Consider the following 26,891-nt stretch of genomic DNA (forward strand, 5'->3'; position numbering starts at 1 on the left):
CTCCAACCGTGGGTCCTGCTCATTCCCACCTACCTTGGCTCCTCTGGTCCTTGAGTCTACACATGGACCCCTTCCCCCTTTTACTGTGACACAATATAGACATTTTGTAAGATGCCATTTTTTTTTAACCAGGCAAGTCGGTAAAGAACTAATTCTTATTTACAATGACGCCAATATGCATGTCCAATATGAAAAAAAACTACTGAACATCCTGCAGTACGAAATAACAATGGGATTTCAATGTTTCCTAAAGTGTATTTTATAATTATCAATATTAAACAGTAGAATGATACAGGTTTATTTTATTGGTATTACTCCCTTTAATGCGGTTAATGGCCAATGCTATAATACTTGTGCTATTCACTTTTTCCTTTTTTGTTAAACAAAATTCTAAGTCAACTAACAGTTTCTAAATAAAATGTTATGAATTTTGACCATTTGTATAATTTACCATTTTCATTGCGGGACTTAAGGGAAATCGTCGAGGCCGAGGCCTTATTCTTCCTAGGTCCTCGCTCATTACAGCATTTAGTAACTTGTGTCCCGGGCATTCCGTGCGTTTGCATGACACCTCCCCTTCCGCACTGACGGACATTTAACACCTCGTCTACACCTAGTCTACAAAGATATTTACATATTTGAACTACAGCTAGATCCTGGGCTGGATTAGCTTGTAAGTGAACATCCATTTGTCCCGAGTCGTTCAATGTAATCACCACGCACTTATCATTTTAGTCATTTAGCTGATACTCTTATCCAGAGTTTATGCTTGGGATTAAAAACAGCAATATTTCAAGACTGATAAAATGAGAGTTTTATTTCTGTAACAGAGCAATTTATAGCAATAAAATAGTCTGATGTTACAATAAGAAATACACTTCCTTACAATCCACAATGTATTCTTCCTCTTAGAGAGTTTCTTTTCACCAATGGATCAATGACAGATCTCTACTAGATGACAAGGTTTTACTTGACATCACCATCTTATTTGTCCACCATCCAATCAGGAAACAGAAGAGCAAGTAATTGTAGGTATTAATGTATCTGAATAAGGACAATGTTCCCACAGCCACGTGATGTGAATAAGAACTATGTTCCCGTAGTGATGTGCGTATATTTACTGGTAAATTGACATGGGAGGGCGGGGGGGTAATAAGTACTTCCTGCAGTACTTACTATTGTGTAAGTATATACTGAGAAGGTAAATAAGGTTGGTCTGCGAGTAACGGAGGGAGACATTCGGTATGTTTACATATTCAAGACCTTCTTGACTGAGAAGATGATGTCTTTGATCTGAGGTACACTGTGGTCCTCCAGGATCTTAGCGTAGGGCATGGGGATGTCGACACCGGTCACGCGGACTGCAGGGGCATCCAGGTAGTTGAAGGCTGGGCCTGGAAACAGGACAGATCATTATTAAACATAAACCCTGAGAATGACTCGTCTTTGTGTGTTTTTTTAATAGTCAGAAAAAGAGACACCCATGTGTGTATTCCTACAATTAGCATAATACAACTTCAGGTTTCTTTATGGGTTGTTTTCCCAGATACAGATTAAGCCTAACGTGCCGGAATGAGCTGGGAAAACTGCCCATAAAGCTCTGTTCACTCGGTTTAAAGGCAATGACATAACCCATCCACACAGTGCATTCAGAAAGGATTCAGACTTTTTCCACGTTTTGCTACATTACAACTTTATTCAAAATATCTATTCAATTATTTCCCCCCTCAATCTACACACAATACCCAATAATGACCACGCAAAAACAGGTTTGTAGAATTGCTTGCAAAAAATAAATATAGCATTTACATAAGTATTCAGACCCTTTACTCAGTACTTTGTTGAAGCACCTTTGGCAGCGATTACAGCCTCGAGTCTTCTTGGGTATGACACTACTTGCTTGGCACACCTGTATTTGGGGAGTTTCTCTCATTCTTCTCTGCAGATCCTCTCAAGCTCTGTCAGGTTGGATGGGGAGCGTCGCTGCACAGCTATTTTTCAGGTCTCTCCAGAGATGTTAGATCGGGTTCAAGTCTGGGCTCTGGCTGGGCCACTCAAGGACATTCAGAGACTTGTCCCGAAGCCACTCCTACGTTGTCTTGGCTGTGTGCTTCTGATCGATGTCCTGTTGGAAGGTGAATTGTCACCTCGGTCTGAGGTCCTGAGCAGGTTTTCAATCAAGGATCTATGTACTTTCCTCCGTTCATCTTTCCTTCGATCCTGACTAGTCTCCCAGTCACTGCCACTGAAAAACATCCCAACAGCATGATGCTGCCACCACCGTGCTTCACCGTAGGGATGGTGCCAGGTTTCCTCCAGATGTGATACTTGGCATTCAGGCAAAAGAGTTCAATCTTGGTTTCATCAGACCAGAGAATCTTGTTTCTCATGGTCGGAGAGTCCTTTAGGTGCCTTTTGGCAAACTCCAAGCAGGTTGTCATGTGCCTTTTCCTGACGAGTGGCTTCCGTCTGGCCACTCTACCATAAAGGCCTGATTTCTGGAGTGCTGCAGAGATGGTTGTCCTTCTGGAAGGTTCTAGACCCCTTCCCCTTTTCCACATTTTGCTACGTTACAGCCTTATTCTAAAATGGATTAAATCATTAAAGCCTACCGCGTAATCACTGATATAGCCTACCGCGTAATCACTGATATAGCCTACCGCGTAATCACTGATATAGCCTACCGCGTAATCACTGATATAGCCTACCGCGTAATCACTGATAAAGCCTACCGCGTAATAACTGATATAGCCTACCGCGTAATAACTGATATAGCCTACCGCGTAATAACTGATATAGCCTACCGCGTAATAACTGATATAGCCTACCGCGTAATAACTGATATAGCCTACCGCGTAATAACTGATATAGCCTACCGCCTGATATAGCCTACCGCGTAATAACTGATATAGCCTACCGCGTAATAACTGATATAGCCTACCGCGTAATAACTGATATAGCCTACCGCGTAATAACTGATATAGCCTACCGCGTAATAACTGATATAGCCTACCGCGTAATAACTGATATAGCCTACGGCGTAATAACTGATATAGCCTACCGCGTAATAACTGATATAGCCTACGGCGTTCTCGCTTCCTTCAAACTACCCAGGAGTTCTATTGGCTGCTGTATTTAACATTCAGCAAACAAGAGCGTGCATCCCTCTTCCAATAGTCTCTTGGTATAAGAAACGCTAACAAAAATAATGTCCAGCAACCTATTCTAGTCTAGCTTTTCCTGCATGGGACTCCAAGAGCTAATGAGCGTTTCAGTTAAAGAGACAGGCCAGCGGAGGACAAGGAAAGTTGAATAGGATACTGAATCAAATGTACAACAACGCATTCAACTGAAATGTAAGTCGCTCTGGATAAGAGCGTCTGCTAAATGACTTAAATGTAAATGTGTAAATGTAATGTCCTCTGGCCCCACCCTGAGCATTAATGATTCATCATTCAGAGGCCGTAGAGATGGGTCGTCAGTCCCCACCCTGAGCATTAATGATTCATCATCAGAGGCCGTAGAGATGGGTCGTCAGTCCCCACCCTGAGCATTAATGATTCATCATCAGAGGCTGTAGAGATGGGTCGTCAGTCCCCACCCTGAGCATTAATGCTTCATCATCAGAGGCCGTAGAGATGGGTCGTCAGTCCCCACCCTGAGCATTAATGCTTCATCTTGCTGAGGCCGTAGAGAGGCCAGATTTAGACATCACATATAATGTAACAGTTCCATTTCAACGTACCCTCCATGATTCTGGCACAGATCTCAGCCCCCACTCCGTACTGGGGCCAGCCCCCCTCCACTGTGACCAGATGGCCGGTTTTCATCACACTGGCCTCAATGGAGTCCACATCCAGGGGCCTTATGGTGCGCAGGTTAACCACCTAGGAGGAGGAGGAGACAGAACAGGTTAACCACCTAGGAGGAGGAGGAGACAGAACAGGTTAACCACCTAGGAGGAGGAGGAGACAGAACAGGTTAACCACCTAGGAGGAGGAGGAGACCAGAACAGGTTAACCACCTAGGAGGAGGAGGAGGAGACAGAACAGGTTAACCACCTAGGAGGAGGAGGAGGAGACCAGGTTAACAGGTTAACCACCTAGGAGGAGGAGGAGGAGACCGAACAGGTTAACCACCTAGGAGGAGGAGGAGGAGACCGAACAGGTTAACCACCTAGGAGGAGGAGGAGGAGGAACCACCTAGGAGGAGGAGGAGGAGACCGAACAGGTTAACCACCTAGGAGGAGGAGGAGGAGGTTAACCACCTAGGAGAGGAGGAGGAGACCGAACAGGTTAAACCACCTAGAAGGAGGAGGAGGAGACCGAACAGGTTAACCACCTAGGAGGAGGAGGAGGAGACCGAACAGGTTAACCACCTAGGAGGAGGAGGAGGAGACCGAACAGGTTAACCACCTAGGAGGAGGAGGAGGAGACCGAACAGGTTAACCACCTAGGAGGAGGAGGAGGAGACCGAACAGGTTAACCACCTAGGAGGAGGAGGAGGAGACCGAACAGGTTAACCACCTAGGAGGAGGAGGAGACCGAACAGGTTAACCACCTAGGAACAGGTTAACCACCTAGGAGGAGGAGGAGACCGAACAGGTTAACCACCTAGGAGGAGGAGGAGACCGAACAGGTTAACCACCTAGGAGGAGGAGGAGACCGAACAGGTTAACCACCTAGGAGGAGGAGGAGACCGAACAGGTTAACCACCTAGGAGGAGGAGGAGACCGAACAGGTTAACCACCTAGGAGGAGGAGGAGGAGGTTAACCGAACAACAGGTTAACCACCTAGGAGGAGGAGGAGGAGGTTAACCACCTAGGAGGACAGGTTAACCACCTAGGAGGAGGAGGAGACCGAACAGGTTAACCACCTAGGAGGAGGAGGAGGAGGTTAACCACCTAGGAACAGGTTAACCACCTAGGAGGAGGAGGAGACCGAACAGGTTAACCACCTAGGAGGAGGAGGAGGAGACCGAACAGGTTAACCACCTAGGAGGAGGAGGAGACCGAACAGGTTAACCACCTAGGAGGAGGAGGAGACCGAACAGGTTAACCACCTAGGAGGAGGAGGAGACCGAACAGGTTAACCACCTAGGAGGAGGAGGAGAGACCGAACAGGTTAACCACCTAGGAGGAGGAGGAGACCGAACAGGTTAACCACCTAGGAGGAGGAGGAGACCGAACAGGTTAACCACCTAGGAGGAGGAGGAGACCGAACAGGTTAACCACCTAGGAGGAGGGGACAGAACAGGTTAACCACCTAGGAGGAGGAGACAGAACAGGTTAACCACCTAGGAGGAGGAGACAGAACAGGTTAACCACCTAGGAGGAGGAGACAGAACAGGTTAACCACCTATGAGGGCACAGAACAATAATTTAGAAATGTTGTACGTTTTCAAAAACACTCGTCGACTCATTCCAGGGATTGTTTAAAGGTGCTATGCATCAATGGTCTACAGAACTTAAAACACAAAAAGATTTAAATTACCTATACAGAGCCTTCAGAAGGTATTCACACCCCTTGACTGGTACAGAGCCTTCAGAAAGTATTCACACCCCTTGACTGGTACAGAGATTTCAGAAGGTATTCACACCCCTTGACTGGTACAGAGCCTTCAGAAGGTATTCACACCCCAAAATGGAGTTGATTTATGGAGTTGTCTTATGTCAGTTAGGATCACCACTTTATTTTTATGTGAAATGTCAGAGAGAATGATTTTTCAGCTTTTATTTCTTTCATCACATTCCCAGTGGGTCAGAAGTCTACATACACTCAAGTCATATTTGGTAGCATTGCTTTAAATTGTTTAACCTGGGTCAAACATTTTGGGTAGCCTTCCACAAATTTTCCACAATAAGTTGGGTGAATTTTGGCCCATTCCTCCAGACAGAGCTGGCCTCCTTGCTCGCGCACGCTTTTTCAGTTCTGCCCACAAATTGAGGTTAGGGCTTTGTCATGGCCACTCCAATACCTTGACTTTGTTGTCCTGACGCCGTTTTGCCACAACTTTGGAAGTATGCTTGAGGTCATTGTCCATTTGGAAGACCCATTCGCGACCATCTTTAACTTCCTGCCTGATGTCTTGAGATGTTGCTTCAATATATCCACATAATTTCCCTGCCTCATGATGCCAACTATTTTGTGAAGTGCACCAGTCCCTCCTGCAGCAAAGTACCCCCACAACATGATGCTGCCACCCCGGTGCTTCACGGTTGGGATGGTGTTCTTCGGCTTGCAAGCCTACCCCCTTTTCCTGCAAACATAATGATGGCCAAACAGTTCTATTTTTGTTTCATCAGACCAGAGGACATTTCTGCAAAAAGTACGATCTTTGTCCCCATGTGCAGTTGCAAACGGTAGTCTGGCTTTTTTAGGGCGGTTTTGGAGCAGTGGCTTCTTCCTTGCTCAGGTTGTCGATATAAGACAAAAGTCTCTATATCCACAGTAAAATTTGTACCTGTTTCCTCCAGCATCTTCACAGGGTCCTTTTCTGTTGTTCTGGGATTGATTTGCACTTTTCGCACCAAAGTACGTTCATCTCTAGGAGACAGAACGCGTCTCCTTCCTGAGCGGTGTGACGGCTGCGTGGTCCCGTGGTGTTTATACTTGCATACTATTGTTTAAAGGTAGGCCTTGAAATGCATCCACAGGTACACCTCCAATTGACTCAAATTATGTTAATTAGCCTATCAGAAGCCATGACATAATTTTCTGGAATTTTCCAAGCTGTTTAAAGCACAGTCAACTTAGTGTATTTAAACTTCTGACCCACTGGAATTGTGATACAGTGAATTATAAGTGAAATAATCTGTAAACAATTGTTGGAAAAATGACTTGTGTCATGCACACAGTAGATGTCCTAACCGACTTGCCAATACTATAGTTTGTTAACAAGAAACTTGTGGAGTGGTTGAAAAACAAGTTTTAATGACTCCAACCTGAGTGTATGTACAAATAAAGTTTAATGCAAAAAAATAAAAATAGAACAATTTGTTAGTAGCCCATAAAAACGGCAGCCCCCCACTCCGGCGCCATTCGTATCTACCAGTTGAGCTACAGGTGATAATGCTTACTGGACCCAAACTGTTACAGACCTATATCCATCCTGCCTATCTAAGGTCTTCGAAAGCCAAGTCAACAAACAAACTGACCATCTCAAATCCCACCTTACCTTCTCTGCTGTGCAATCTGGTTTACGAGCCTGTCACAGGTGCACCTCAGCCACGCTCAAGGTACTAAACGATATCATAACCGCCATCGATAAAAGACAGTACTGTGCAGTCGTCTTCATCGACCTGGCCAAGGATTTCGACTCTGTCAATCACCGTATTCTTATCGGCAGACTCAGTAGCCTCAGTTTTTCTAATGACTGCCTTGCCTGGTTCACCAACAACTTTGCAGACAGAGATCAGTGTGTCAAATCGGAAGGCATGCTGTCCGGTCCTCTGGCAGTCTCTATGGGGGTGCCACAGGGTTCAATTCTCGGGCCGACTCTGTATATATCAATTCTCTGTATATATCAATGTCGCTCTTGCTGCGGGTGAGTCTCTGATCCACCTCTACGCAGACGACACCATTCTGTATACTTCCGGCCCGTCCTTGGACACTGTGCTATCTAACCTCCAAACGAGCTTCAATGCCATACATTTACATTTTACATTTAAGTCATTTAGCAGACGCTCTTATCCAGAGCGACTTACAAATTGGTGCATTCACCTTATGACATCCAGTGGAACAGTCACTTTACAATAGTGCATCTAAATCTTAAAGGGGGGGTGAGAGGGATTACTTATCCTATCCTAGGTATTCCTTAAAGAGGTGGGGTTTCAGGTGTCTCCGGAAGGTGGTGATTGACTCCGCTGTCCTGGCGTCGTGAGGGAGTTTGTTCCACCATTGGGGGGCCAGAGCAGCGAACAGTTTTGACTGGGCTGAGCGGGAGCTGTACTTCCTCAGTGGTAGGGAGGCGAGCAGGCCAGAGGTGGATGAACGCAGTGCCCTTGTTTGGGTGTAGGGCCTAATCAGAGCCTGGAGGTACTGAGGTGCCGTTCCCCTCACAGCTCCGTAGGCAAGCACCATGGTCTTGTAGCGGATGCGAGCTTCAACTGGAAGCCAGTGGAGAGAGCGGAGGAGCGGGGTGGCGTGAGAGAACTTGGGAAGGTTGAACACCAGACGGGCTGCGGCGTTCTGGATGAGTTGAAGGGGTTTAATGGCACAGGCAGGGAGCCCAGCCAACAGCGAGTTGCAGTAATCCAGACGGGAGATGACAAGTGCCTGGATTAGGACCTGCGCCGCTTCCTGTGTGAGGCAGGGTCGTACTCTGCAGATGTTGTAGAGCATGAACCTACAGGAACGGGCCACCGCCTTGATGTTGGTTGAGAACGACAGGGTGTTGTCCAGGATCACGCCAAGTTTCTTAGCGCTCTGGGAGGAGGACACAATGGAGTTGTCAACCGTGATGGCGAGATCATGGAACGGGCAGTCCTTCCCCGGGAGGAAGAGCAGCTCAGTCTTGCCGAGGTTCAGCTTGAGGTGGTGATCCGTCATCCACACTGATATGTCTGCCAGACATGCAGAGATGCGATTCGCCACCTGGTCATCAGAAGGGGGAAAGGAGAAGATTAGTTGTGTGTCGTCTGCATAGCAATGATAGGAGAGACCATGTGAGATTATGACAGAGCCAAGTGACTTGGTGTATAGCGAGAATAGGAGAGGGCCTAGAACAGAGCCCTGGGGGACACCAGTGGTGAGAGCGCGTGGTGAGGAGACAGATTCTCGCCACGCCACCTGGTAGGAGCGACCTGTCAGGTAGGACGCAATCCAAGCGTGGGCCGCGCCGGAGATGCCCAACTCTGAGAGGGTGGAGAGGAGGATCTGATGGTTCACAGTATCGAAGGCAGCCGATAGATCTAGAAGGATGAGAGCAGAGGAGAGAGAGTTAGCTTTAGCAGTGCGGAACGCCTCCGTGATACAGAGGAGAGCAGTCTCAGTTGAATGACTATAGTCTTGAAACCTGACTGATTTGGATCAAGAAGGTCATTCAGAGAGAGATAGCGGGAGAGCTGGCCAAGGACGGCACGTTCAAGAGTTTTGGAGAGAAAAGAGAGAAGGGATACTGGTCTGTAATTGTTGACATCGGAGGGATCGAGTGTAGGTTTTTTCAGAAGGGGTGCAACTCTCGCTCTCTTGAAGACGGAAGCCTCCAACTGCTTCCGTGGCCTCCAACTGCTCTTAAATGCTAGTAAAACCAAATGCATGCTTTTTAACCGTTCGCTGCCTGCACCCGCACGCCCAACTAGCATCACCACCCTGTTCCGACCTAGAATATGTGGACATCTATAAGTACCTAGGTGTCTGGCTAGACTGTAAACTCTCCTTCCAGACTCATATCAAACATCTCTAATCTAAAATCAGATCTAGAGTCGGCTTTCTATTTTGCAACAAAGCCTCCTTCACTCACGCTGCCAAACTTACCCTAGTAAAACTGACTATCCTTCCGATCCTCGAAGATGTCATCTACAAAATTGCTTCCAACACTCTACTCAGCAAACTGGATGCAGTTTATCACAGTGCCATCCGTTTTGTCACTAAAGCACCTTATACCACCCACCACTGCAACCTGTATGCTCTAGTCGGCTGGCCCTCGCTACATATTGCTAGGTAAAGCGCCAGACCCACTGGCTCCAGGTCATCTACAAGTCCATGCTAGGTAAAGCTCCGCCTTATCTCAGTTCACTGGTCACGATGGCAACACCCACCCGTAGCACGCGCTCCAGCAGCCCACCCATTTTACCTACCTCATCCCCTCTGTTTATATTTATTTACTTTTCTGCTCTTTGCATCTCACTGATCATCCCCAGTAAAGCCAACACCTCATTTGACCATCTGATCCGCCTTTTATTCGTTCCAGTACTCTGCTGCCTGTGACTGGAATCTGCAAAATAGTAATTGCAAAAAATATCGCTGACCATCTGTTGGTTAGACTTTTATCTCCCTCACCAACTTCAAACATCTGCTATCTGAGCAGCTAACCTTTTGCACACCAATATCGCTGCCAGCTTTATCACTCCAGTACATAGTCTATAGGAAAATAGCCCATCTGATCATTTATCCAATTTTACCTACCTCATCCCCATACTGTTTATATTTATTTTACTTTTAATCTGCTCTTTTTTGCACACCAATATCTCTACCTGTACATGACCATCTGATCATTTATCACTCCAGTGTTAATCTGCTAAATTGTAATTATTCGCCTACCTCCTCATGCCTTTTGCACACCAATATCTCTACCTGTACATGACCATCTGATCATTTATCACTCCAGTGTTAATCTGCTAAATTGTAATTATTCGCCTACCTCCTCATGCCTTTTGCACACAATGAATATAGAATCCCCCCTTTTTTTCTTTTTTTCTACTGTGTTATTGACTTGTTAATTGTTTACTCCATGTGTAACTCTGTTGTCTGTTCACACTGCTATGCTTTATCTTGGCCAGGTCGCAGTTGTAAATGAGAACTTGTTCTCAACTAGCCTACCTGGTTAAATAAAGGTGAAATAAAATAAAAATAGACATTGTAAATTCAGTTTATTTAAAAACAAGTACAAATCTAATTGTTGACCCCATAAATAGGACACTCACCTCACATTCAACCCCCTCCTTAGCCAGGACAGTCGCTGCATCCAGACAGAAACCCACACACCGGGAATGTGACACGAGAGTGATATGGGTTCCTGGAGTAAACAGACAGAAATGGTTGGGTAGTGTACAATGTTTTCTATATCTGTGTTGTAACAAGAGCCTACGACTGAACTTAGGCACCCTTAGGAGTTTTCTGTTTTCCACCACCCACAACTAAGTGGCACATTCCAGGCCAAGCGTTCCAGTTCTGTTATTGTCCCCTTCAAGCCATCACAAGAACAAATAAACTGCCTGCTTTTTTTTACCTGAGTGGCCCGGAGGAGGGGGTCAGTAGGAGAAGGGGGTCAGTAGGAGGAGGGGGTCAGGAGGAGGAGGGGGTCAGGAGGAGGAGGGGGTCAGGAGTAGGAGGGTGTCAGGAGGAGAAGGGGGTCAGGAGGAGGAGGGGGTCAGGAGGAGGAGGGGGCCAGGAGGAGGAGGGGGTAAGGAGACCGAAAAAACAGATGCCTTCTGCAAATCAGCAGACCGCCTTGTCATTCCCAGTAAAACATACAGATCACCAGCCAGTCTTTCAAATAGCCAAGGAAGAGCAGTAACCAGGGTAGCGTATTGCAGGGGAAGAGCAGTAACCAGGGTAGCGTATTGCAGGGGAAGAGCAGTAACCAGGGTAACGTATTGCAGGGGAAGAGCAGTAACCAGGGTAGCGTGTTGCAGGGGAAGAGCAGTAACCAGGGTAGTGTTGCAGGGCAAGAGCAGTAACCAGGGTAGCGTATTGCAGGGCAAGAGCAGTAACCAGGGTAGCGTATTGCAGGGCAAGAGCAGTAACCAGGGTAGCGTATTGCAGGGGAAGAGCAGTAACCAGGGTAACGTATTGCAGGGGAAGAGCAGTAACCAGGGTAACGTATTGCAGGGGAAGAGCAGTAACCAGGGTAGCGTATTGCAGGGGAAGAGCAGTAACCAGGGTAGCGTATTGCAGGGGAAGAGCAGTAACCAGGGTAACGTATTGCAGGGGAAGAGCAGTAACCAGGGTAACGTATTGCAGGGGAAGGGCGGTAACCAGGGTAGCGTATTGCAGGGGAAGAGCAGTAACCAGGGTAGCGTATTGCAGGAGAAGAGCAGTAACCAGGGTAGCGTATTGCAGGGGAAGAGCAGTAATAATATATAATAATAATACAGTAACCAGGGTAGCGTATTGCAGGGGAAGAGACCTTGGACCTTTACTCTTTTTAACATTAGAAATGGCACCAATACAGCCCAGTGACCCTTATGAACAATATATTAAACTGGAGGACATGTTGGCATAACGTGACCATTTTCTCCTGGTTGTTATGTCATTAAAAGGGGTAGAATGAGGATTTACTGTTTGGTACCTGCAGGCTACGCATTTCATCCTAGAGAGAAACAGTTTTCTGTACAGTAGAAACATTCTGCGAACACTTCTGAACATAAATGTGTGGGGTTCCTCCAATCAGAGTCCGCCCTCTGTGAGGATCACTATAAATTACAGGATTCTCTAACAGACGCGGGGATCAAGTTTCTTCGAGATGCGCCCACACCAAGTTGAAATGAATAATTCCATCTCCTTGGAAAACAAACACCTACCGACGAAACCCTATCCTACTCAGACAGAATCAATCATCCCAGAGAATCTGCGGAGAGCACTGTTGCTCATTCAAGACCAACGGACTGAGTTCACAATACATCCCGGGTGGGATCAGAGAAACGTCTGGAAAAAAACTAGTAGACATTACTTTCCTGGACTGAGGCCAGAGCGGAGCTGGTCTCGCTCCTTTGGCTGTGAGCTATTTTTTGGCCTCAGCACGACTGTCAAGAGAAGAGGACAACAGGCCTTGACTTCATCCTATCCTAGCGGGAGCTAACCGGGCAGGCAACATCAGCATACCAGTAAATGACCCATAGCATACTTAAATTCCTCTGAAAGGGGCATTGTGTGTGTGCGTCTGTAAAGTAGTGGACGTCATTGAGTAATAGTGGGATGGCAGGTATAATTTACAAGCCCATGATCAATACTGTCCCGGCATTGTCCACAACATATGCTGACAGCCTAGCTCATTGTCCACAACAGATGCTAACTGACAGCCTAGCCCATTGTCCACAACAGATGCTAACTGACAGCCTAGCTCATTGTCCACAACAGATGCTAACTGACAGCCTAGCCCATTGTCCACAACAGATGCTAACTGACAGCCTAGCCCATTGTCCACAACAGATGCTAACTGACAGCCTAGCCCATTGTCCACAACGGATGCTAACTGACAGCCTAGCCCATTGTCCACAACGGATGCTAACTGACAGCCTAGCCCATTGTCCACAACGGATGCTAACTGACAGCCTAGCCCATTGTCCACAACAGATGCTAACTGACAGCCTAGCCCATTGTCCACAACGGATGCTAACTGACAGCCTAGCCCATTGTCCACAACAGATGCTAACTGACAGCCTAGCCCATTGTCCACAACGGATGCTAACTGACAGCCTAGCCCATTGTCCACAACAGATGCTAACTGACAGCCTAGCTCATTGTCCACAACAGATGCTAACTGACAGCCTAGCCCATTGTCCACAACAGATGCTAACTGACAGCCTAGCTCATTGTCCACAACAGATGCTAACTGACAGCCTAGCCCATTGTCCACAACGGATGCTAACTGACAGCCTAGCCCATTGTCCACAACAGATGCTAACTGACAGCCTAGCTCATTGTCCACAACAGATGCTAACTGACAGCCTAGCTCATTGTCCACAACAGATGCTAACTGACAGCCTAGCCCATTGTCCATTCCTGTTTGGTGAAGCTCTCTATAATTCACAGTTGTGACAGCTGTCAATGTAGCCCTCTCACACTTTCTCTTTCAATGAATACGAACCCTATAATTCTCAAAGTCCTGTGAAAGTGTTTTTGTATTTGAGTTGAGTACGGAAGCCATTCATATTCAACTTTGGAGATTCACCTCAAACTGCATTGTATCCGTTAACTACCTGATATTACAACTTATTCTAGTAAATAAAACCTTTAATGAATTATTTGTGACATTTAAGTTAATTTGTGAGCGATTGGGTTATTGAGGTTTCCAGGGGTAAATAAAAATCCCATAACTGAAACTTCAGTCTCAAATTAAATTTGTACATAATCAGACCATGCTTATAGCCTTGTTGTCTATATTATCAGATGTGCTATTAGCAATAAGCATTATCACCGGTCGCCCAACAAGCAGCATAGCGACATAGAAAGTCCATGGCTGAAGAATGGGGTGTGTCCATCTCCATTTACCCCAACATCCTGATTATTATTAGTTTCTATTACAAAGTATGTCATTGCCCTTTTAAGATGTCATTGCCCCTTTAAGAGGCCATTGCCCCTTTAAGAGGCCTGGTACACAGCCGCTCCTAAACCATGCTTGCAGCGCTGGTTGTAAAACGATGCCACACTGAAGGAGTAGAAACATAAACGTTGTAGCGATGGCAAACCGGGATCCCCTCTTTTCAACAAAGGACAAAAATATTTTCAAACGTGTTTCCCCGCAATTGGATTAAGAATTGTTGTGCATTGACTGCTTGTCAGAAGACATGTTTCTCTCCTACGGCTCTCCTACGGCTCTCCTACGGCTCTCCTACGGCTCTCCCATGGCTCTCCCATGGCTCTCCTACGGCTCTCCTATGGGTCTCCCATGGCTCTCCTACGGCTCTCCTATGGGTCTCCCATGGCTCTCCTACGGCTCTCCTATGGGTCTCCCATGGCTCTCACCACTGGTGTCCCCCAGGGCTCTGTTCTTGGCCCTATTCTCGCTATACACCAAGTCACTTGGCTCTGTCATAACCTCACATGGTCTCTCTTATCATTGCTATGCAGACGACACACAATTAATCTTCTCCTTTCCCCCTTCTGATGACCAGGTGGCGAATCGCATCTCTGCATGTCTGGCAGACATATCAGTGTGGATGACGGATCACCACCTCAAGCTGAACCTCGGCAAGACGGAGCTGCTCTTCCTCCCGGGGAAGGACTGCCCGTTCCATGATCTCGCCATCACGGTTGACAACTCCATTGTGTCCTCCTCCCAGAGCACTAAGAACCTTGGCGTGATCCTGGACAACACCCTGTCGTTCTCAACCAACATCAAGGCGGTGGCCCGTTCCTGTAGGTTCATGCTCTACAACATCCGCAGAGTACGACCCTGCCTCACACAGGAAGCGTCGCAGGTCCTAATCCAGGCACTTGTCATCTCCCGTCTGGATTACTGCAACTCGCTGTTGGCTGGGCTCCCTGCCTGTGCCATTAAACCCCTTCAACTCATCCAGAACGCCGCAGCCCGTCTGGTGTTCAACCTTCCCAAGTTCTCTCACGTCACCCCGCTCCTCCGTTCTCTCCACTGGCTTCCAGTTGAAGCTCGCATCCGCTACAAGACCATGGTGCTTGCCTACGGAGCTGTGAGGGGAACGGCACCTCAGTACCTCCAGGCTCTGATCAGGCCCTACACCCAAACAAGGGCACTGCGTTCATCCACCTCTGGCCTGCTCGCCTCCCTACCACTGAGGAAGTACAGCTCCCGCTCAGCCCAGTCAAAACTGTTCGCTGCCCTGGCCCCCCAATGGTGGAACAAACTCCCTCACGACGCCAGGACAGCGGAGTCAATCACCACCTTCCGGAGACACCTGAAACCCCACCTCTTTAAGGAATACCTAGGATAGGATAAGTAATCCCTCTCACCCCACCCCCCCTAAGTTTTAGATGCACTATTGTTAAGTGACTGTCCCACTGGATGTCATAAGGTGAATGCACCAATTTGTAAGTCGCTCTGGATAAGAGCGTCTGCTAAATGACTTAAATGTAAATGTAAATGGCTCTCCTATGGGTCTCCCATGGCTCTCCTACGGCTCTCCTATGGGTCTCCCATGGCTCTCCTACGGCTCTCCTATGGGTCTCCCACGGCTCTCCTACGGCTCTCCTACGGGTCTCCCATGGCTCTCCCACGGGTCTCCCATGGGTCTCCTACGGGTCTCCTACGGGTCTCCTACGGGTCTCCTATGGTTCTCCTATGGTTCTCCTACGGGTCTCCTATGGTTCTCCTACGGGTCTCCTATGGTTCTCCTATGGGTCTCCTATGGTTCTCCTATGGGTCTCCTATGGGTCTCCTACGGGTCTCCTATGGGTCTCCAAACTGGAATGGATCCTGAGAGGAATATTAGTTCAAACACAAGCCGACTAGGCAAATAGGTCATCTATTGTCTGGTTTAGTTTAATAACACCATTACATGACTGGGTAAATAGATCATCTATTGTCTGGTTTAGTTTCATAACATGACTAGGTAAATAGATCTTCTATTGCCTGGTTTAGTTTAATAACACCATTACATGACTAGATAAATAGATCTTCTATTGTCTATAATAACACCATTACATGACTGGGTAAATAGATCTTCTATTGTCTATAATAACACCATTACATGACTGGGTAAATAGATCTTCTATTGTCTATAATAACACCATTACATGACTAGATAAATAGATCTTCTATTGCCTGGTTTAGTTTAATAACACCATTACATGACTAGATAAATAGATCTTCTATTGTCTATAATAACACCATTACATGACTAGGTAAATAGATCTTCTATTGTCTATAATAACACCATTACATGACTAGATAAATAGATCTTCTATTGTCTATAATAACACCATTACATGACTGGGTAAATAGATCTTCTATTGTCTGGTTTAGTTTAATAACATGACTGGGTAAATAGATCATCTATTGTCTATAATAACACCATTACATAACTAGGTAAATAGATCTTCTATTGTCTATAATAACACCATTACATGACTAGGTAAATAGATCATCTATTGTCTGGTTTAGTTTAATAACTAGGTAAATAGATCATCTATTGTCTGGTTTAGTTTAATAACATGACTAGGTAAATAGATCATCTATTGTCTGGTTTAGTTTAATAACATGACTAGGTAAATAGATATTCTATTGTCTGGTTTAGTTTAATAACATGACTAGGTAAATAGATCTTCTATTGTCTGGTTTAGTTTAATAACATGACTAGGTAAATAGATCTTCTATTGTCTGGTTTAGTTTAATAACATGACTAGGTAAATAGATCTTCTATTGTCTGGTTTAGTTTAATAACATGACTAGGTAAATAGATCTTCTATTGTCTGGTTTAGTTTAATAACATGACTGGGTAAATAGATCTTCTATTGTCTGGTTTAGTTTAATAACATGACTAGGTAAATAGATCTTCTATTGTCTGGTTTAGTTTAATAACATGACTGGGTAAATAGATCTTCTATTGTCTGGTTTAGTTTAATAACATGACTAGGTAAATATATCTTCTATTGTCTGGTTTAGTTTAATAACATGACTAGGTAAATAGATCTTCTATTGTCTGGTTTAGTTTAATAACATGACTGGGTAAATAGATCTTCTATTGTCTGGTTTAGTTTAATAACATGACTAGGTAAATAGATCTTCTATTGTCTGGTTTAGTTTAATAACATGACTAGGTAAATAGGTGACAAAAACAGTAGGAGTGGAAAGTTCCATCCTGAGTGACTTTACCAACAGCTACACACGTACACTACACTGCTGTCTGAGTTGAGGCTGCTGTGGTGCACATTGGACTATTTAATTCATCTGAACATCGTGGTCAGCAACAATCATGAATGGCAGTTCAGTGCACACAGCTTAACAGAAAATAAAATACAGTTGGGAATATATTTCCTAGAACAGACATGCTTCTGTCTGATCGACAAACCACCAATCCCCAACTCTCGCTCACAATGAAAATATCAATTAGCTCTCAATGTTTTTCTAGGGGAGGGTACAATGAACATACCTTTATATATATATATATATATATATAGCATAAACATTTAAATTCTCCAGCTGCTGCTAGTTACCTTGTCTTTCCACCTTGGCCTTTCCAATAGGTACGACAAAGTCTTTGTGCATAACCTCCTCAGACAGGTCAAAGGGCACACCGTACATCAGCTCATTCTCCAGGAACACCACTGTTGAAGGAGAAATACAAGACCACGTGCTTTTGATTAGCAGGTGTCACCATGGTTACAGCACAGGAACTTCAGTGTCTACACTACAGGACGTGAGCAGATGGCCAGTGATTCCCCTCATCTATACTACAGGACATGAGCAGATGGCCAGTGATTCCCCTCATCTATACTACAGGACATGAGCAGATGGCCAGTGATTCCACTCATCTGTACTACAGGACATGAGCAGATGGCCAGTGATTCCCCTCATCTATACTACAGGACATGAGCAGATGGCCAGTGATTCCCCTCATCTATACTACAGGACATGAGCAGATGGCCAGTGATTCCCCTCATCTATACTACAGGACATGAGCAGATGGCCAGTGATTCCCCTCATCTGTACTACAGGACATGAGCAGAGGGCCAGTGATTCCCCTCATCTACACTACAGGACATGAGCAGAGGGCCAGTGATTCCCCTCATCTATACTACAGGACATGAGCAGATGGCCAGTGATTCCCCTCATCTACACTACAGGACATGAGCAGATGGCCAGTGATTCCACTCATCTATACTACAGGACATGTGCAGATGGCCAGTGATTCCCCTCATCTATACTACAGGACATGAGCAGATGGCCAGTGATTCCCCTCATCTATACTACAGGACATGAGCAGATGGCCAGTGATTCCCCTCATCTATACTACAGGACATGAGCAGATGGCCAGTGATTCCACTCATCTGTACTACAGGACATGAGCAGATGGCCAGTGATTCCCCTCATCTGTACTACAGGACATGAGCAGAGGGCCAGTGATTCCCCTCATCTACACTACAGGACATGAGCAGAGGGCCAGTGATTCCCCTCATCTATACTACAGGACATGAGCAGATGGCCAGTGATTCCCCTCATCTACACTACAGGACATGAGCAGATGGCCAGTGATTCCCCTCATCTATACTACAGGACATGAGCAGATGGCCAGTGATTCCCCTCATCTATACTACAGGACATGAGCAGATGGCCAGTGATTCCCCTCATCTATACTACAGGACATGAGCAGATGGCCAGTGATTCCCCTCATCTATACTACAGGACATGAGCAGATGGCCAGTGATTCCCCTCATCTATACTACAGGACATGAGCAGATGGCCAGTGATTCCCCTCATCTATACTACAGGACATGAGCAGATGGCCAGTGATTCCCCTCATCTATACTACAGGACATGAGCAGATGGCCAGTGATTCCACTCATCTGTACTACAGGACATGAGCAGATGGCCAGTGATTCCACTCATCTATACTACAGGACGTGAGCAGATGGCCAGTGATTCCCCTCATCTGTACTACAGGACATGAGCAGATGGCCAGTGATTCCCCTCATCTACACTACAGGACATGAGCAGATGGCCAGTGATTCCCCTCATCTATACTACAGGACATGAGCAGATGGCCAGTGATTCCCCTCATCTGTTCTACAGGACATGAGCAGATGGCCAGTGATTCCACTCATCTGTACTACAGGACATGAGCAGATGGCCAGTGATTCCCCTCATCTATACTACAGGACATGAGCAGATGGCCAGTGATTCCCCTCATCTATACTACAGGACATGAGCAGATGGCCAGTGATTCCACTCATCTATACTACAGGACATGAGCAGATGGCCAGTGATTCCCCTCATCTATACTACAGGACATGAGCAGATGGCCAGTGATTCCACTCATCTATACTACAGGACATGAGCAGATGGCCAGTGATTCCCCTGATCTACACTACAGGACATGAGCAGATGGCCAGTGATTCCCCTCATCTACACTACAGGACATGAGCAGATGGCCAGTGATTCCCCTCATCTGTTCTACAGGACATGAGCAGATGGCCAGTGATTCCACTCATCTGTACTACAGGACATGAGCAGATGGCTAGTGATTCCCCTCATCTATACTACAGGACATGAGCAGATGGCCAGTGATTCCCCTCATCTATACTACAGGACATGAGCAGATGGCCAGTGATTCCACTCATCTATACTACAGGACATGAGCAGATGGCCAGTGATTCCCCTCATCTATACTACAGGACATGAGCAGATGGCCAGTGATTCCCCTCATCTATACTACAGGACATGAGCAGATGGCCAGTGATTCCACTCATCTATACTACAGGACATGAGCAGATGGCCAGTGATTCCCCTCATCTATACTACAGGACATGAGCAGATGGCCAGTGATTCCACTCATCTATACTACAGGACATGAGCAGATGGCCAGTGATTCCCCTCATCTACACTACAGGACATGAGCAGATGGCCAGTGATTCCCCTCATCTACACTACAGGACATGAGCAGATGGCCAGTGATTCCCCTCATCTGTTCTACAGGAGCAGATGTGAGGAACCATGAAAAGGCGATTAGCACCCTATTCCCTTCGTAGAGCAATACTTTTCACGGCCCCTGGTCAACAGAGCCTCACGGGCCCCTGGTCAACAGAGCCTCACGGGCCCCTGGTCAACAGAGCCTCACGGGCCCCTGGTCAACAGAGCCTCACGGGCCCCTGGTCAACAGAGCCTCACGGGCCCCTGGTCAACAGAGCCTCACGGGCCCCTGGTCAACAGAGCCTCACGGGCCCCTGGTCAACAGAGCCTCACGGGCCCCTGGTCAACAGAGCCTCACGGGCCCCTGGTCAACAGAGCCTCACGGGCCCCTGGTCAACAGAGCCTCACGGGCCCCTGGTCAACAGTAGTGGAATAGGGTGCTAAACTCAGAGGGAAAAAAAATCTACTTTCGCTCACTGTCAACGCCGTTTATTTTCAGCAAACTTAACATGTGTTAATATTTGTATGAACATAACAAGATTCAACAACTGAGACAAACTGAACAAGTTCCACAGACATCTGACTAACAGAAATGGAATAATGTGTCCCTGAACAGGGGGGGGGGGGCAAAATCAAAAGTAAGTCAGTATCAGGTGTGTCCACCAGCTGCATTAAGTACTGCAGTGCATCTCCTCCTCATGAACTGTACCAGATTTGCAAGTTCTTGCTTCTTAGGCGTCTCACAGTACTGACATTGCAATTTATTGCCCAGGCCACATTTGCAGTCCTCATGCCTCCTTGCAGCATGCCTAAGGCACGTTCACGCAGATGAGCAGGGACTCTGGGCATCTTTCTTTTGGTGTTTATCAGAGTCAGTAGTAAGACCTCTTTAGTGTCCTAAGTTTTCATAACTGTGACCTTAATTGCCTACCGTCTGTAAGCTGTTAGTGTCTTAATGACCGTTCCACAGATTCATGTTCATTAATTGTTTATGGTTCATTGAACAAGCATGGGAAACAGTGTTTAAACCCTTTACAATGAAGATCTGTGAAGTTATTTGGATTTTTGTCAAATTATCTTTGAAAGACAGGGTCCTGAAAAAGGGACGTTTCTTTTATTTTGCTCAGTTTATTTGGGACGTAACTCAATGCTCACCAGGGTTGTCGTCCCTGATAGCTGCTTTAAGGAGCCCTCTGGCATCCTCAGAGTTCCAGGGGCTGACTACTTTGAGACCGGGGCAGTGGCCGTACCAGGCAGCGAAGCACTGGGAGTGTTGGGCTGCCACGCCTGCAGACAAAGAAAGAAATAAAAAAGTTTCTTAGTCAAGTTTCCCCAAAGGTGACGTTCCCAGAATAAAACTCAGAACGGAGCATAGAGTCCTCATAGATCAATGCAATCCTGGTCCTGGGGAACCAAAGGGGCCAGAAACCCCAGGACCAGTATTGGGAAACAGTGGCATTGATGTTTGTTTACCTGCGGAGGAGCCATTGGGGCCGCGGAACACAATGGGGACAGGCTGGGCTCCGGCTGACATGTAGTAGGTCTTAGCAGCGGAGTTGATCACCTGGTCGATGGCTTGCATGGAGAAATTCCAGGTCATGAACTCACAGATTGGCCTCAACCCGGCCTGGAAACACAGCATGATGGATGACTCTCAAACGGCAGCCTATATAGCGCACTTCCTTTGGCCAGGGCCCATTGCACAAGATGAGAAGGCTGTCATCTTTCTACCAAAATCACATGTAGACATTCAATCGTTTGTGTTTTATTACATTTCACACTCAATATAAAGGGTTAGGGAAGAGACGCTTGTACAACGTTACTTTCTATAGGAATAGGACATACATACCGTTATAATAATACTCATTGACTTACGAATGCAGCACCAACAGCAATGCCAGCAAATCCCATCTATAAGGGGAGGAGAAAACGCATCCGTTATAAGAGACCATCAGACTGACAACATAGAAACAACTTTCAAAATAAACAGTCTTGTGGCCTTGTTTACCTCTGTGATTGGCGTGTCGATGATGCGTTTGTCTCCATATTTCTTCCACAACCCCCTGCTGACCTACGAATACACAAGCCAAAATAAATTAATACCATTCATGCTGTCAAATAAAACATAGATTGTTTGAAATGTTTGAATCAGGTTCAAGTCCAGGCCCTGGCTGGACCACTCAAAGCCACTCCTGTGTTGTCTTGGCTGTGAGCTTAGGGTCATTGTCCTGTTGGAAGGTGAATCTTCGCCCCAGTCTGTGGTCCTGAGCGCTCTGGAGCAGGTTTTCATCAAGGATCTCTCTGTACTTTGCTCCGTTCATCTTTGCCTCCATCCTGACTAGACTCCCAGTCCCTGCTGCTGAAAAACATCCCCACAGCACGACGGTGCCACCACCATGCTTCACCATAGGGACGGTGACAGATTTCCTCCAGACGTGACGCTGGGCATTCAGGCCAAAGAGTTCAATATTGGTTTCATCAGACCAGATAATCTTGTTTCTCATGAAGGTACATGAAGGTTTCCGTCTGGCCACTCTACCATAAAGGCCTATGTAGATATTGAATTACAAATCAGCCATTTCCAGCTACAATGTTTACAACATTAACAATGTCTACACTAATTCTGATCAATTTGCTGTTATTTAAATGGACAAATATTGTTGCTTTTCTTTCACAAACAATGACATTTCTAAGTGACCCCAAACTTGAACGTGTGAGTGTGTGTACACACACACACACACACACACACACACACACACACACACACACAAAAGTGTGGACACGCCTACTCATTCAAGGGTTTTTCATTTGGACTATTTTCTACATTTTAGAAGAAGACTTCAACACTATAAAGTAACTGTTGTTTGTCTGTTTGTTGCCGGCCTGTTAGCTTGTCATTCTCCTTTGACCTCTCATCAACGAGCCCTTTTCAGGACTGCCGCTGGCTGGATGTTTAGTCGCACCCAGGAAACCCCTTGACACTGTCGTTCGTCAAATGGACGGTGGACGTTTTTGAGATACTGTCGCCGGCACCGACGATCAAACCACTCTCAAAGTCACTTAGGTCACTGGTTCTAACATTCAATCCAACCAGATGCCTCGATGCCTGCTTTATATATCAACCCACTCCGTAGGAGCGATCCATTTTGGTGAAAGGGGTGGTGTACCTAATAATGAGTGTACATTCTTACCTTGTAGGCTCCATCATACTGAGCCACCTCCTCCCCCAGAAGGAAGACTCTCTCATCCCTCTCCAGTTCCTCATCCATGGCCTGGTTGAGGGCATCTCGGACATTCACCTGAAATAAAGACACATTACATTTACATTTAAGTCATTTAGCAGACGCTCTTATCCAGAGCGACTTACAAATTGGTGCATTCACACAAAAAATACATTCAGAAAGTATCCACACCTTTACTCCACTTTGTTACTTTACAGACTTGTTCGAAAATGGATTAAAGAAACTATTTAAATCGACACACAATTCCCCATAATGACACAATTCCCCATAATGACAAAGCAAAAACAGGTTTAGAATATTTTGCTAATGTATTAAAAATAAAACACCTTATTTCCATAAGCATTCAGACCCTTTGATATGACACTCAGGTGCATCCTGTTTCCTGTTTCCATTCATCAGCCTTGAGATGTGGACTCTGTGGAAAATTCAATTGTTTGGACACCTGTCTATATAAGATCCCACAGTTGACAGTGCATGGCAGAGCAAAAACCAAGACTTGAGGTGGAAGGAATTGTCCGTAGAACTCCGAGACAGGATGGTGTCGAGGCACATATCTGGGGAAGGGTACCAACACATTTCTGCAGCATTGAAGGTCCCCAAGGCTACAGTGGCCTCCAACATTATATAATGGAAGACGTTTGGAACCACCAAGACTCTTCATAGAGCTGGCCGCACGGCCAAAATGAGCACTCAGGAGAGAAAGGCCTTGATCGGGGAGGTGACCAAGAACCCGATGGTCACTGACAGAGGTCCAGAGTTCCTCTGTGGAGATGGGAGAAACTAGCCAGGACAACCATCTCTGCAGAACTCCACCAATCAGGCCTTTATGGTAGAGTAGCCCGACTGAAGCTACTCCTCAGTAAGAAGGCACATACTTGGAGTTTGCCAAAGGGCACCTAAAGACTCTCAGACCATGAGAAACACGATTCACTGGTCTGATGAAACCAAGATTGAACTCTTTGGCTGGAATGGAAATCGTCCCGTCTGGAAGAAACCTGGCACCAGGTGAAGCATGGTGGTGGCAGCATCATGCTGTAGGGATGTTTTTCAGGGATTGGGAGACTAGTCAGGATCAAGGGAAAGATGAACAGAGATCCTTGATGAAAACCTGCTCCAGATCCAGAGTGAAGGTTCACTTTCCAACAGGACAACGACCCTAAGCACACTGCCAAAACACTGGAGTGGCTTCGGGACAGGTCTCAATGTCCTTGATTGACCCACCAAGAGCCCGGACTTGAACCTGATCAAATATCTGATCAAATATCTCTGGAGAGACCTAAAATAGCTGTGCAGCGACGCTCCCCATCCAACCTCACAGAGCTTGAGAGGATCTGCAGAGAAGAATGGGAGAAACTCCCCAAATACAGGTGTGCCAAGCATGTAGTGTCATACCCAAGAAAACTTGTCTGTAATCACTGCCAAAGGTGCTTCAACAAAGTACTGAGTAAAGGGTCTGAATACTTATATAAATGTGATATTTCAGTTTATTTTAAATAAATTTGCAAACATTTCTAAAAACCTGTTTTGCTTTGTCATTATGGGGTATTGTGTGTAGATTGAAGTAAAAAAAAGTAATCAATCAATTTTAGAATAAGGCTGTAATGTAACAAAATGTTTAAAAAGTCAATGGGTCTGGAAACTTTCCCGAATTCACTGTATGTGTTTTATATAGAGATGTTCATTACAAGCTACATCTCAAAGTCACTTTAAAAATCAACGTTGGGGTGAGTTAACATCCTGGCTCTAGACACATATCCTCCTCTCACCACCAGAGATCGATGGAGACAGCAGTTCACATTCAAGTCATTATCCCTCAGAATTCCATTGACCCATTAAGGCGTGAGAATGCTCCAGGTAGGCTGTCAGCTAGCTGAATCGAACAAGTGTGCTCCACTGAAGTCAGTGGCGTTTCCCTTCTATCCACCAATCTGTCCCCCTCAGTCCCGTCCCCCTCAGTCCCCCCTGTCCTGTCCTCCCGTCCCCCTCCGCCCTCCCTCCGTCCCCCTCCGCCCCCAGTCCTCCCGCCGTCCCCCGCCGTCCCCCCCGCCGTCCCCCCGCCGTCCCCCTCCGTCCTCCCCGCTCCCGCCGTCCCCCTCCGTCCTCCCGCCGTCCTCCCGCCGTCCCCCTCCGTCCTCCCGCCGTCCCCCTCCGTTCCCCCTCCGTCCTCCCGCCGTCCCCCTCCGTCCTCCCGCCGTCCCCCTCCGTCCCCCCGCCGTCCCCCGCCGTCCCCCTCCGTCCTCCCGCCGTTCCCCCTCAGTCCTCCCGCCGTTCCCCCTCCGTCCTCCCGCCGTCCCCCCCGTTCTCCCGCCGTCCCCCTCCGTCCTCCCGCCGTCCCCCGCCGTCCCCCTCCGTCCTCCCGCCGTCCCGCCGTCCCCCTCCGTCCTCCCGCCGTCCCCCCTCCGTCCCCCCGCCGTCCTCCCGCCGTCCCCACGGTGTGTGTTGTTGCTTTATTCTTCACCTTCATTGTTTTGGTCTCACATGCTGAGTGTTCATTGGTTATTTACAGGAGTCCTTACCCAACCGCGTTCCGAAAGTGGTCTAGAGAACAGAACAGGCATCATCCGTGAGTCCTTGGCCCACTCAAACGACGCAAATCCCAAAGCATGAAAATGTGTCTGGGATGGCAAAAAATGTAGCGAAATCGTGTAGTGTCTGCCCAGCATAAAATAACATGTCCTTGTTAATGGGCCAGTCAGGCCTTAACATCGCACAAGACTATATAAGACGTTCATCATAGGCGGAGAGCTGGCCAACTTGTTATGATGACTTGAATCGACAGTACATGCTACCGTTCAAGCAATTCAATGACACAAGCAAATATTATGTTTTGGGGTATATACACAATTGACAGCTGTAAGCCACAAAAGTCAGAAATCCCACCTATTTCTACATTTAAAAAAAACATTAATACGGAAAAGGCACGTTTTTGTTTTCATGAATTTTTACGCTATAGACCATTTTGACTTTGCCTGTGGTAACTAGTGAAAACACGTTGAAGGTTGTTAGTTAGATCAACCCATTAGCAAAGATGAAACTATCCCTCACCTGCACAGCAGCCGGAGGTGTCTTGCTGAACTCCCTTCGTAGGACCACCGACACCGCATTCTGCACAAGACAACACACAAAAGGCCTCGTTTTGTTTTTGTCTCATCCGAACAAATAGGTCATTGTCTGCACATGGATTTAAAGTTAATTAAATACCTTCCCGGAGCGAAGAAAACACCCCAACGACGCCATCTTTGACCTGTCCTCTGAGTGGGAGCAGCGACTTGTCCTGGAGAAGGATCCGGTCCAATCAGAGCAGCTGTCTGAGTCCTTCCAGAGATACTACTTGAGGAGATGGGCATCTCATTAACACCCATAAAGCGTCTGCAATGGGCCTCGCGGTGCATTCTGGGAGATTCTGCGACAATTCTGGGACAACGCGATCTCTCCTTCAATATGCTCCAAAACCCAACATTAGCGTGAATTTCGTCAATAAGTGGTACACCACATTTTACAAGATGTGAGATGATTAGCTATGCTCTCTTTAATGTAGTATAGCTGTGGAATTGTGACATTATGTACTTTCGATAAAAAAAATAGGCAGGTTTGTCGACTCATACCCTAACTTTGAAGAAGGGGATTGCGTGACGATTAGTTTAGCAACCGAGTGACGCAGC

The 26,891-nt window shown here is 46.6% G+C and overlaps 1 protein-coding gene across 1 annotated transcript; it reads right to left on the minus strand.

The window, feature by feature from the left end:
• Window positions 1-799: 799 nt before the first annotated feature.
• LOC124003533 (pyruvate dehydrogenase E1 component subunit beta, mitochondrial-like) lies at window positions 800-26,555 on the minus strand. Its single transcript, XM_046311861.1, has 11 exons — window positions 26,431-26,555; window positions 26,275-26,334; window positions 23,179-23,286; window positions 21,996-22,058; window positions 21,863-21,898; window positions 21,461-21,614; window positions 21,143-21,274; window positions 17,575-17,685; window positions 10,647-10,738; window positions 3,746-3,887; window positions 800-1,394 (listed from the first exon to the last, which is right to left on the minus strand). Exons 1-11 carry the CDS (start codon window positions 26,464-26,466, stop codon window positions 1,249-1,251), a joined length of 1,080 nt encoding a protein of 359 aa, XP_046167817.1. The 5' UTR covers window positions 26,467-26,555; the 3' UTR covers window positions 800-1,248.
• Window positions 26,556-26,891: the final 336 nt, after the last annotated feature.

The sequence above is a fragment of the Oncorhynchus gorbuscha genome, linkage group LG18 (genome assembly GCF_021184085.1).
Source record: "Oncorhynchus gorbuscha isolate QuinsamMale2020 ecotype Even-year linkage group LG18, OgorEven_v1.0, whole genome shotgun sequence".
NCBI lineage: Eukaryota > Metazoa > Chordata > Actinopteri > Salmoniformes > Salmonidae > Oncorhynchus > Oncorhynchus gorbuscha.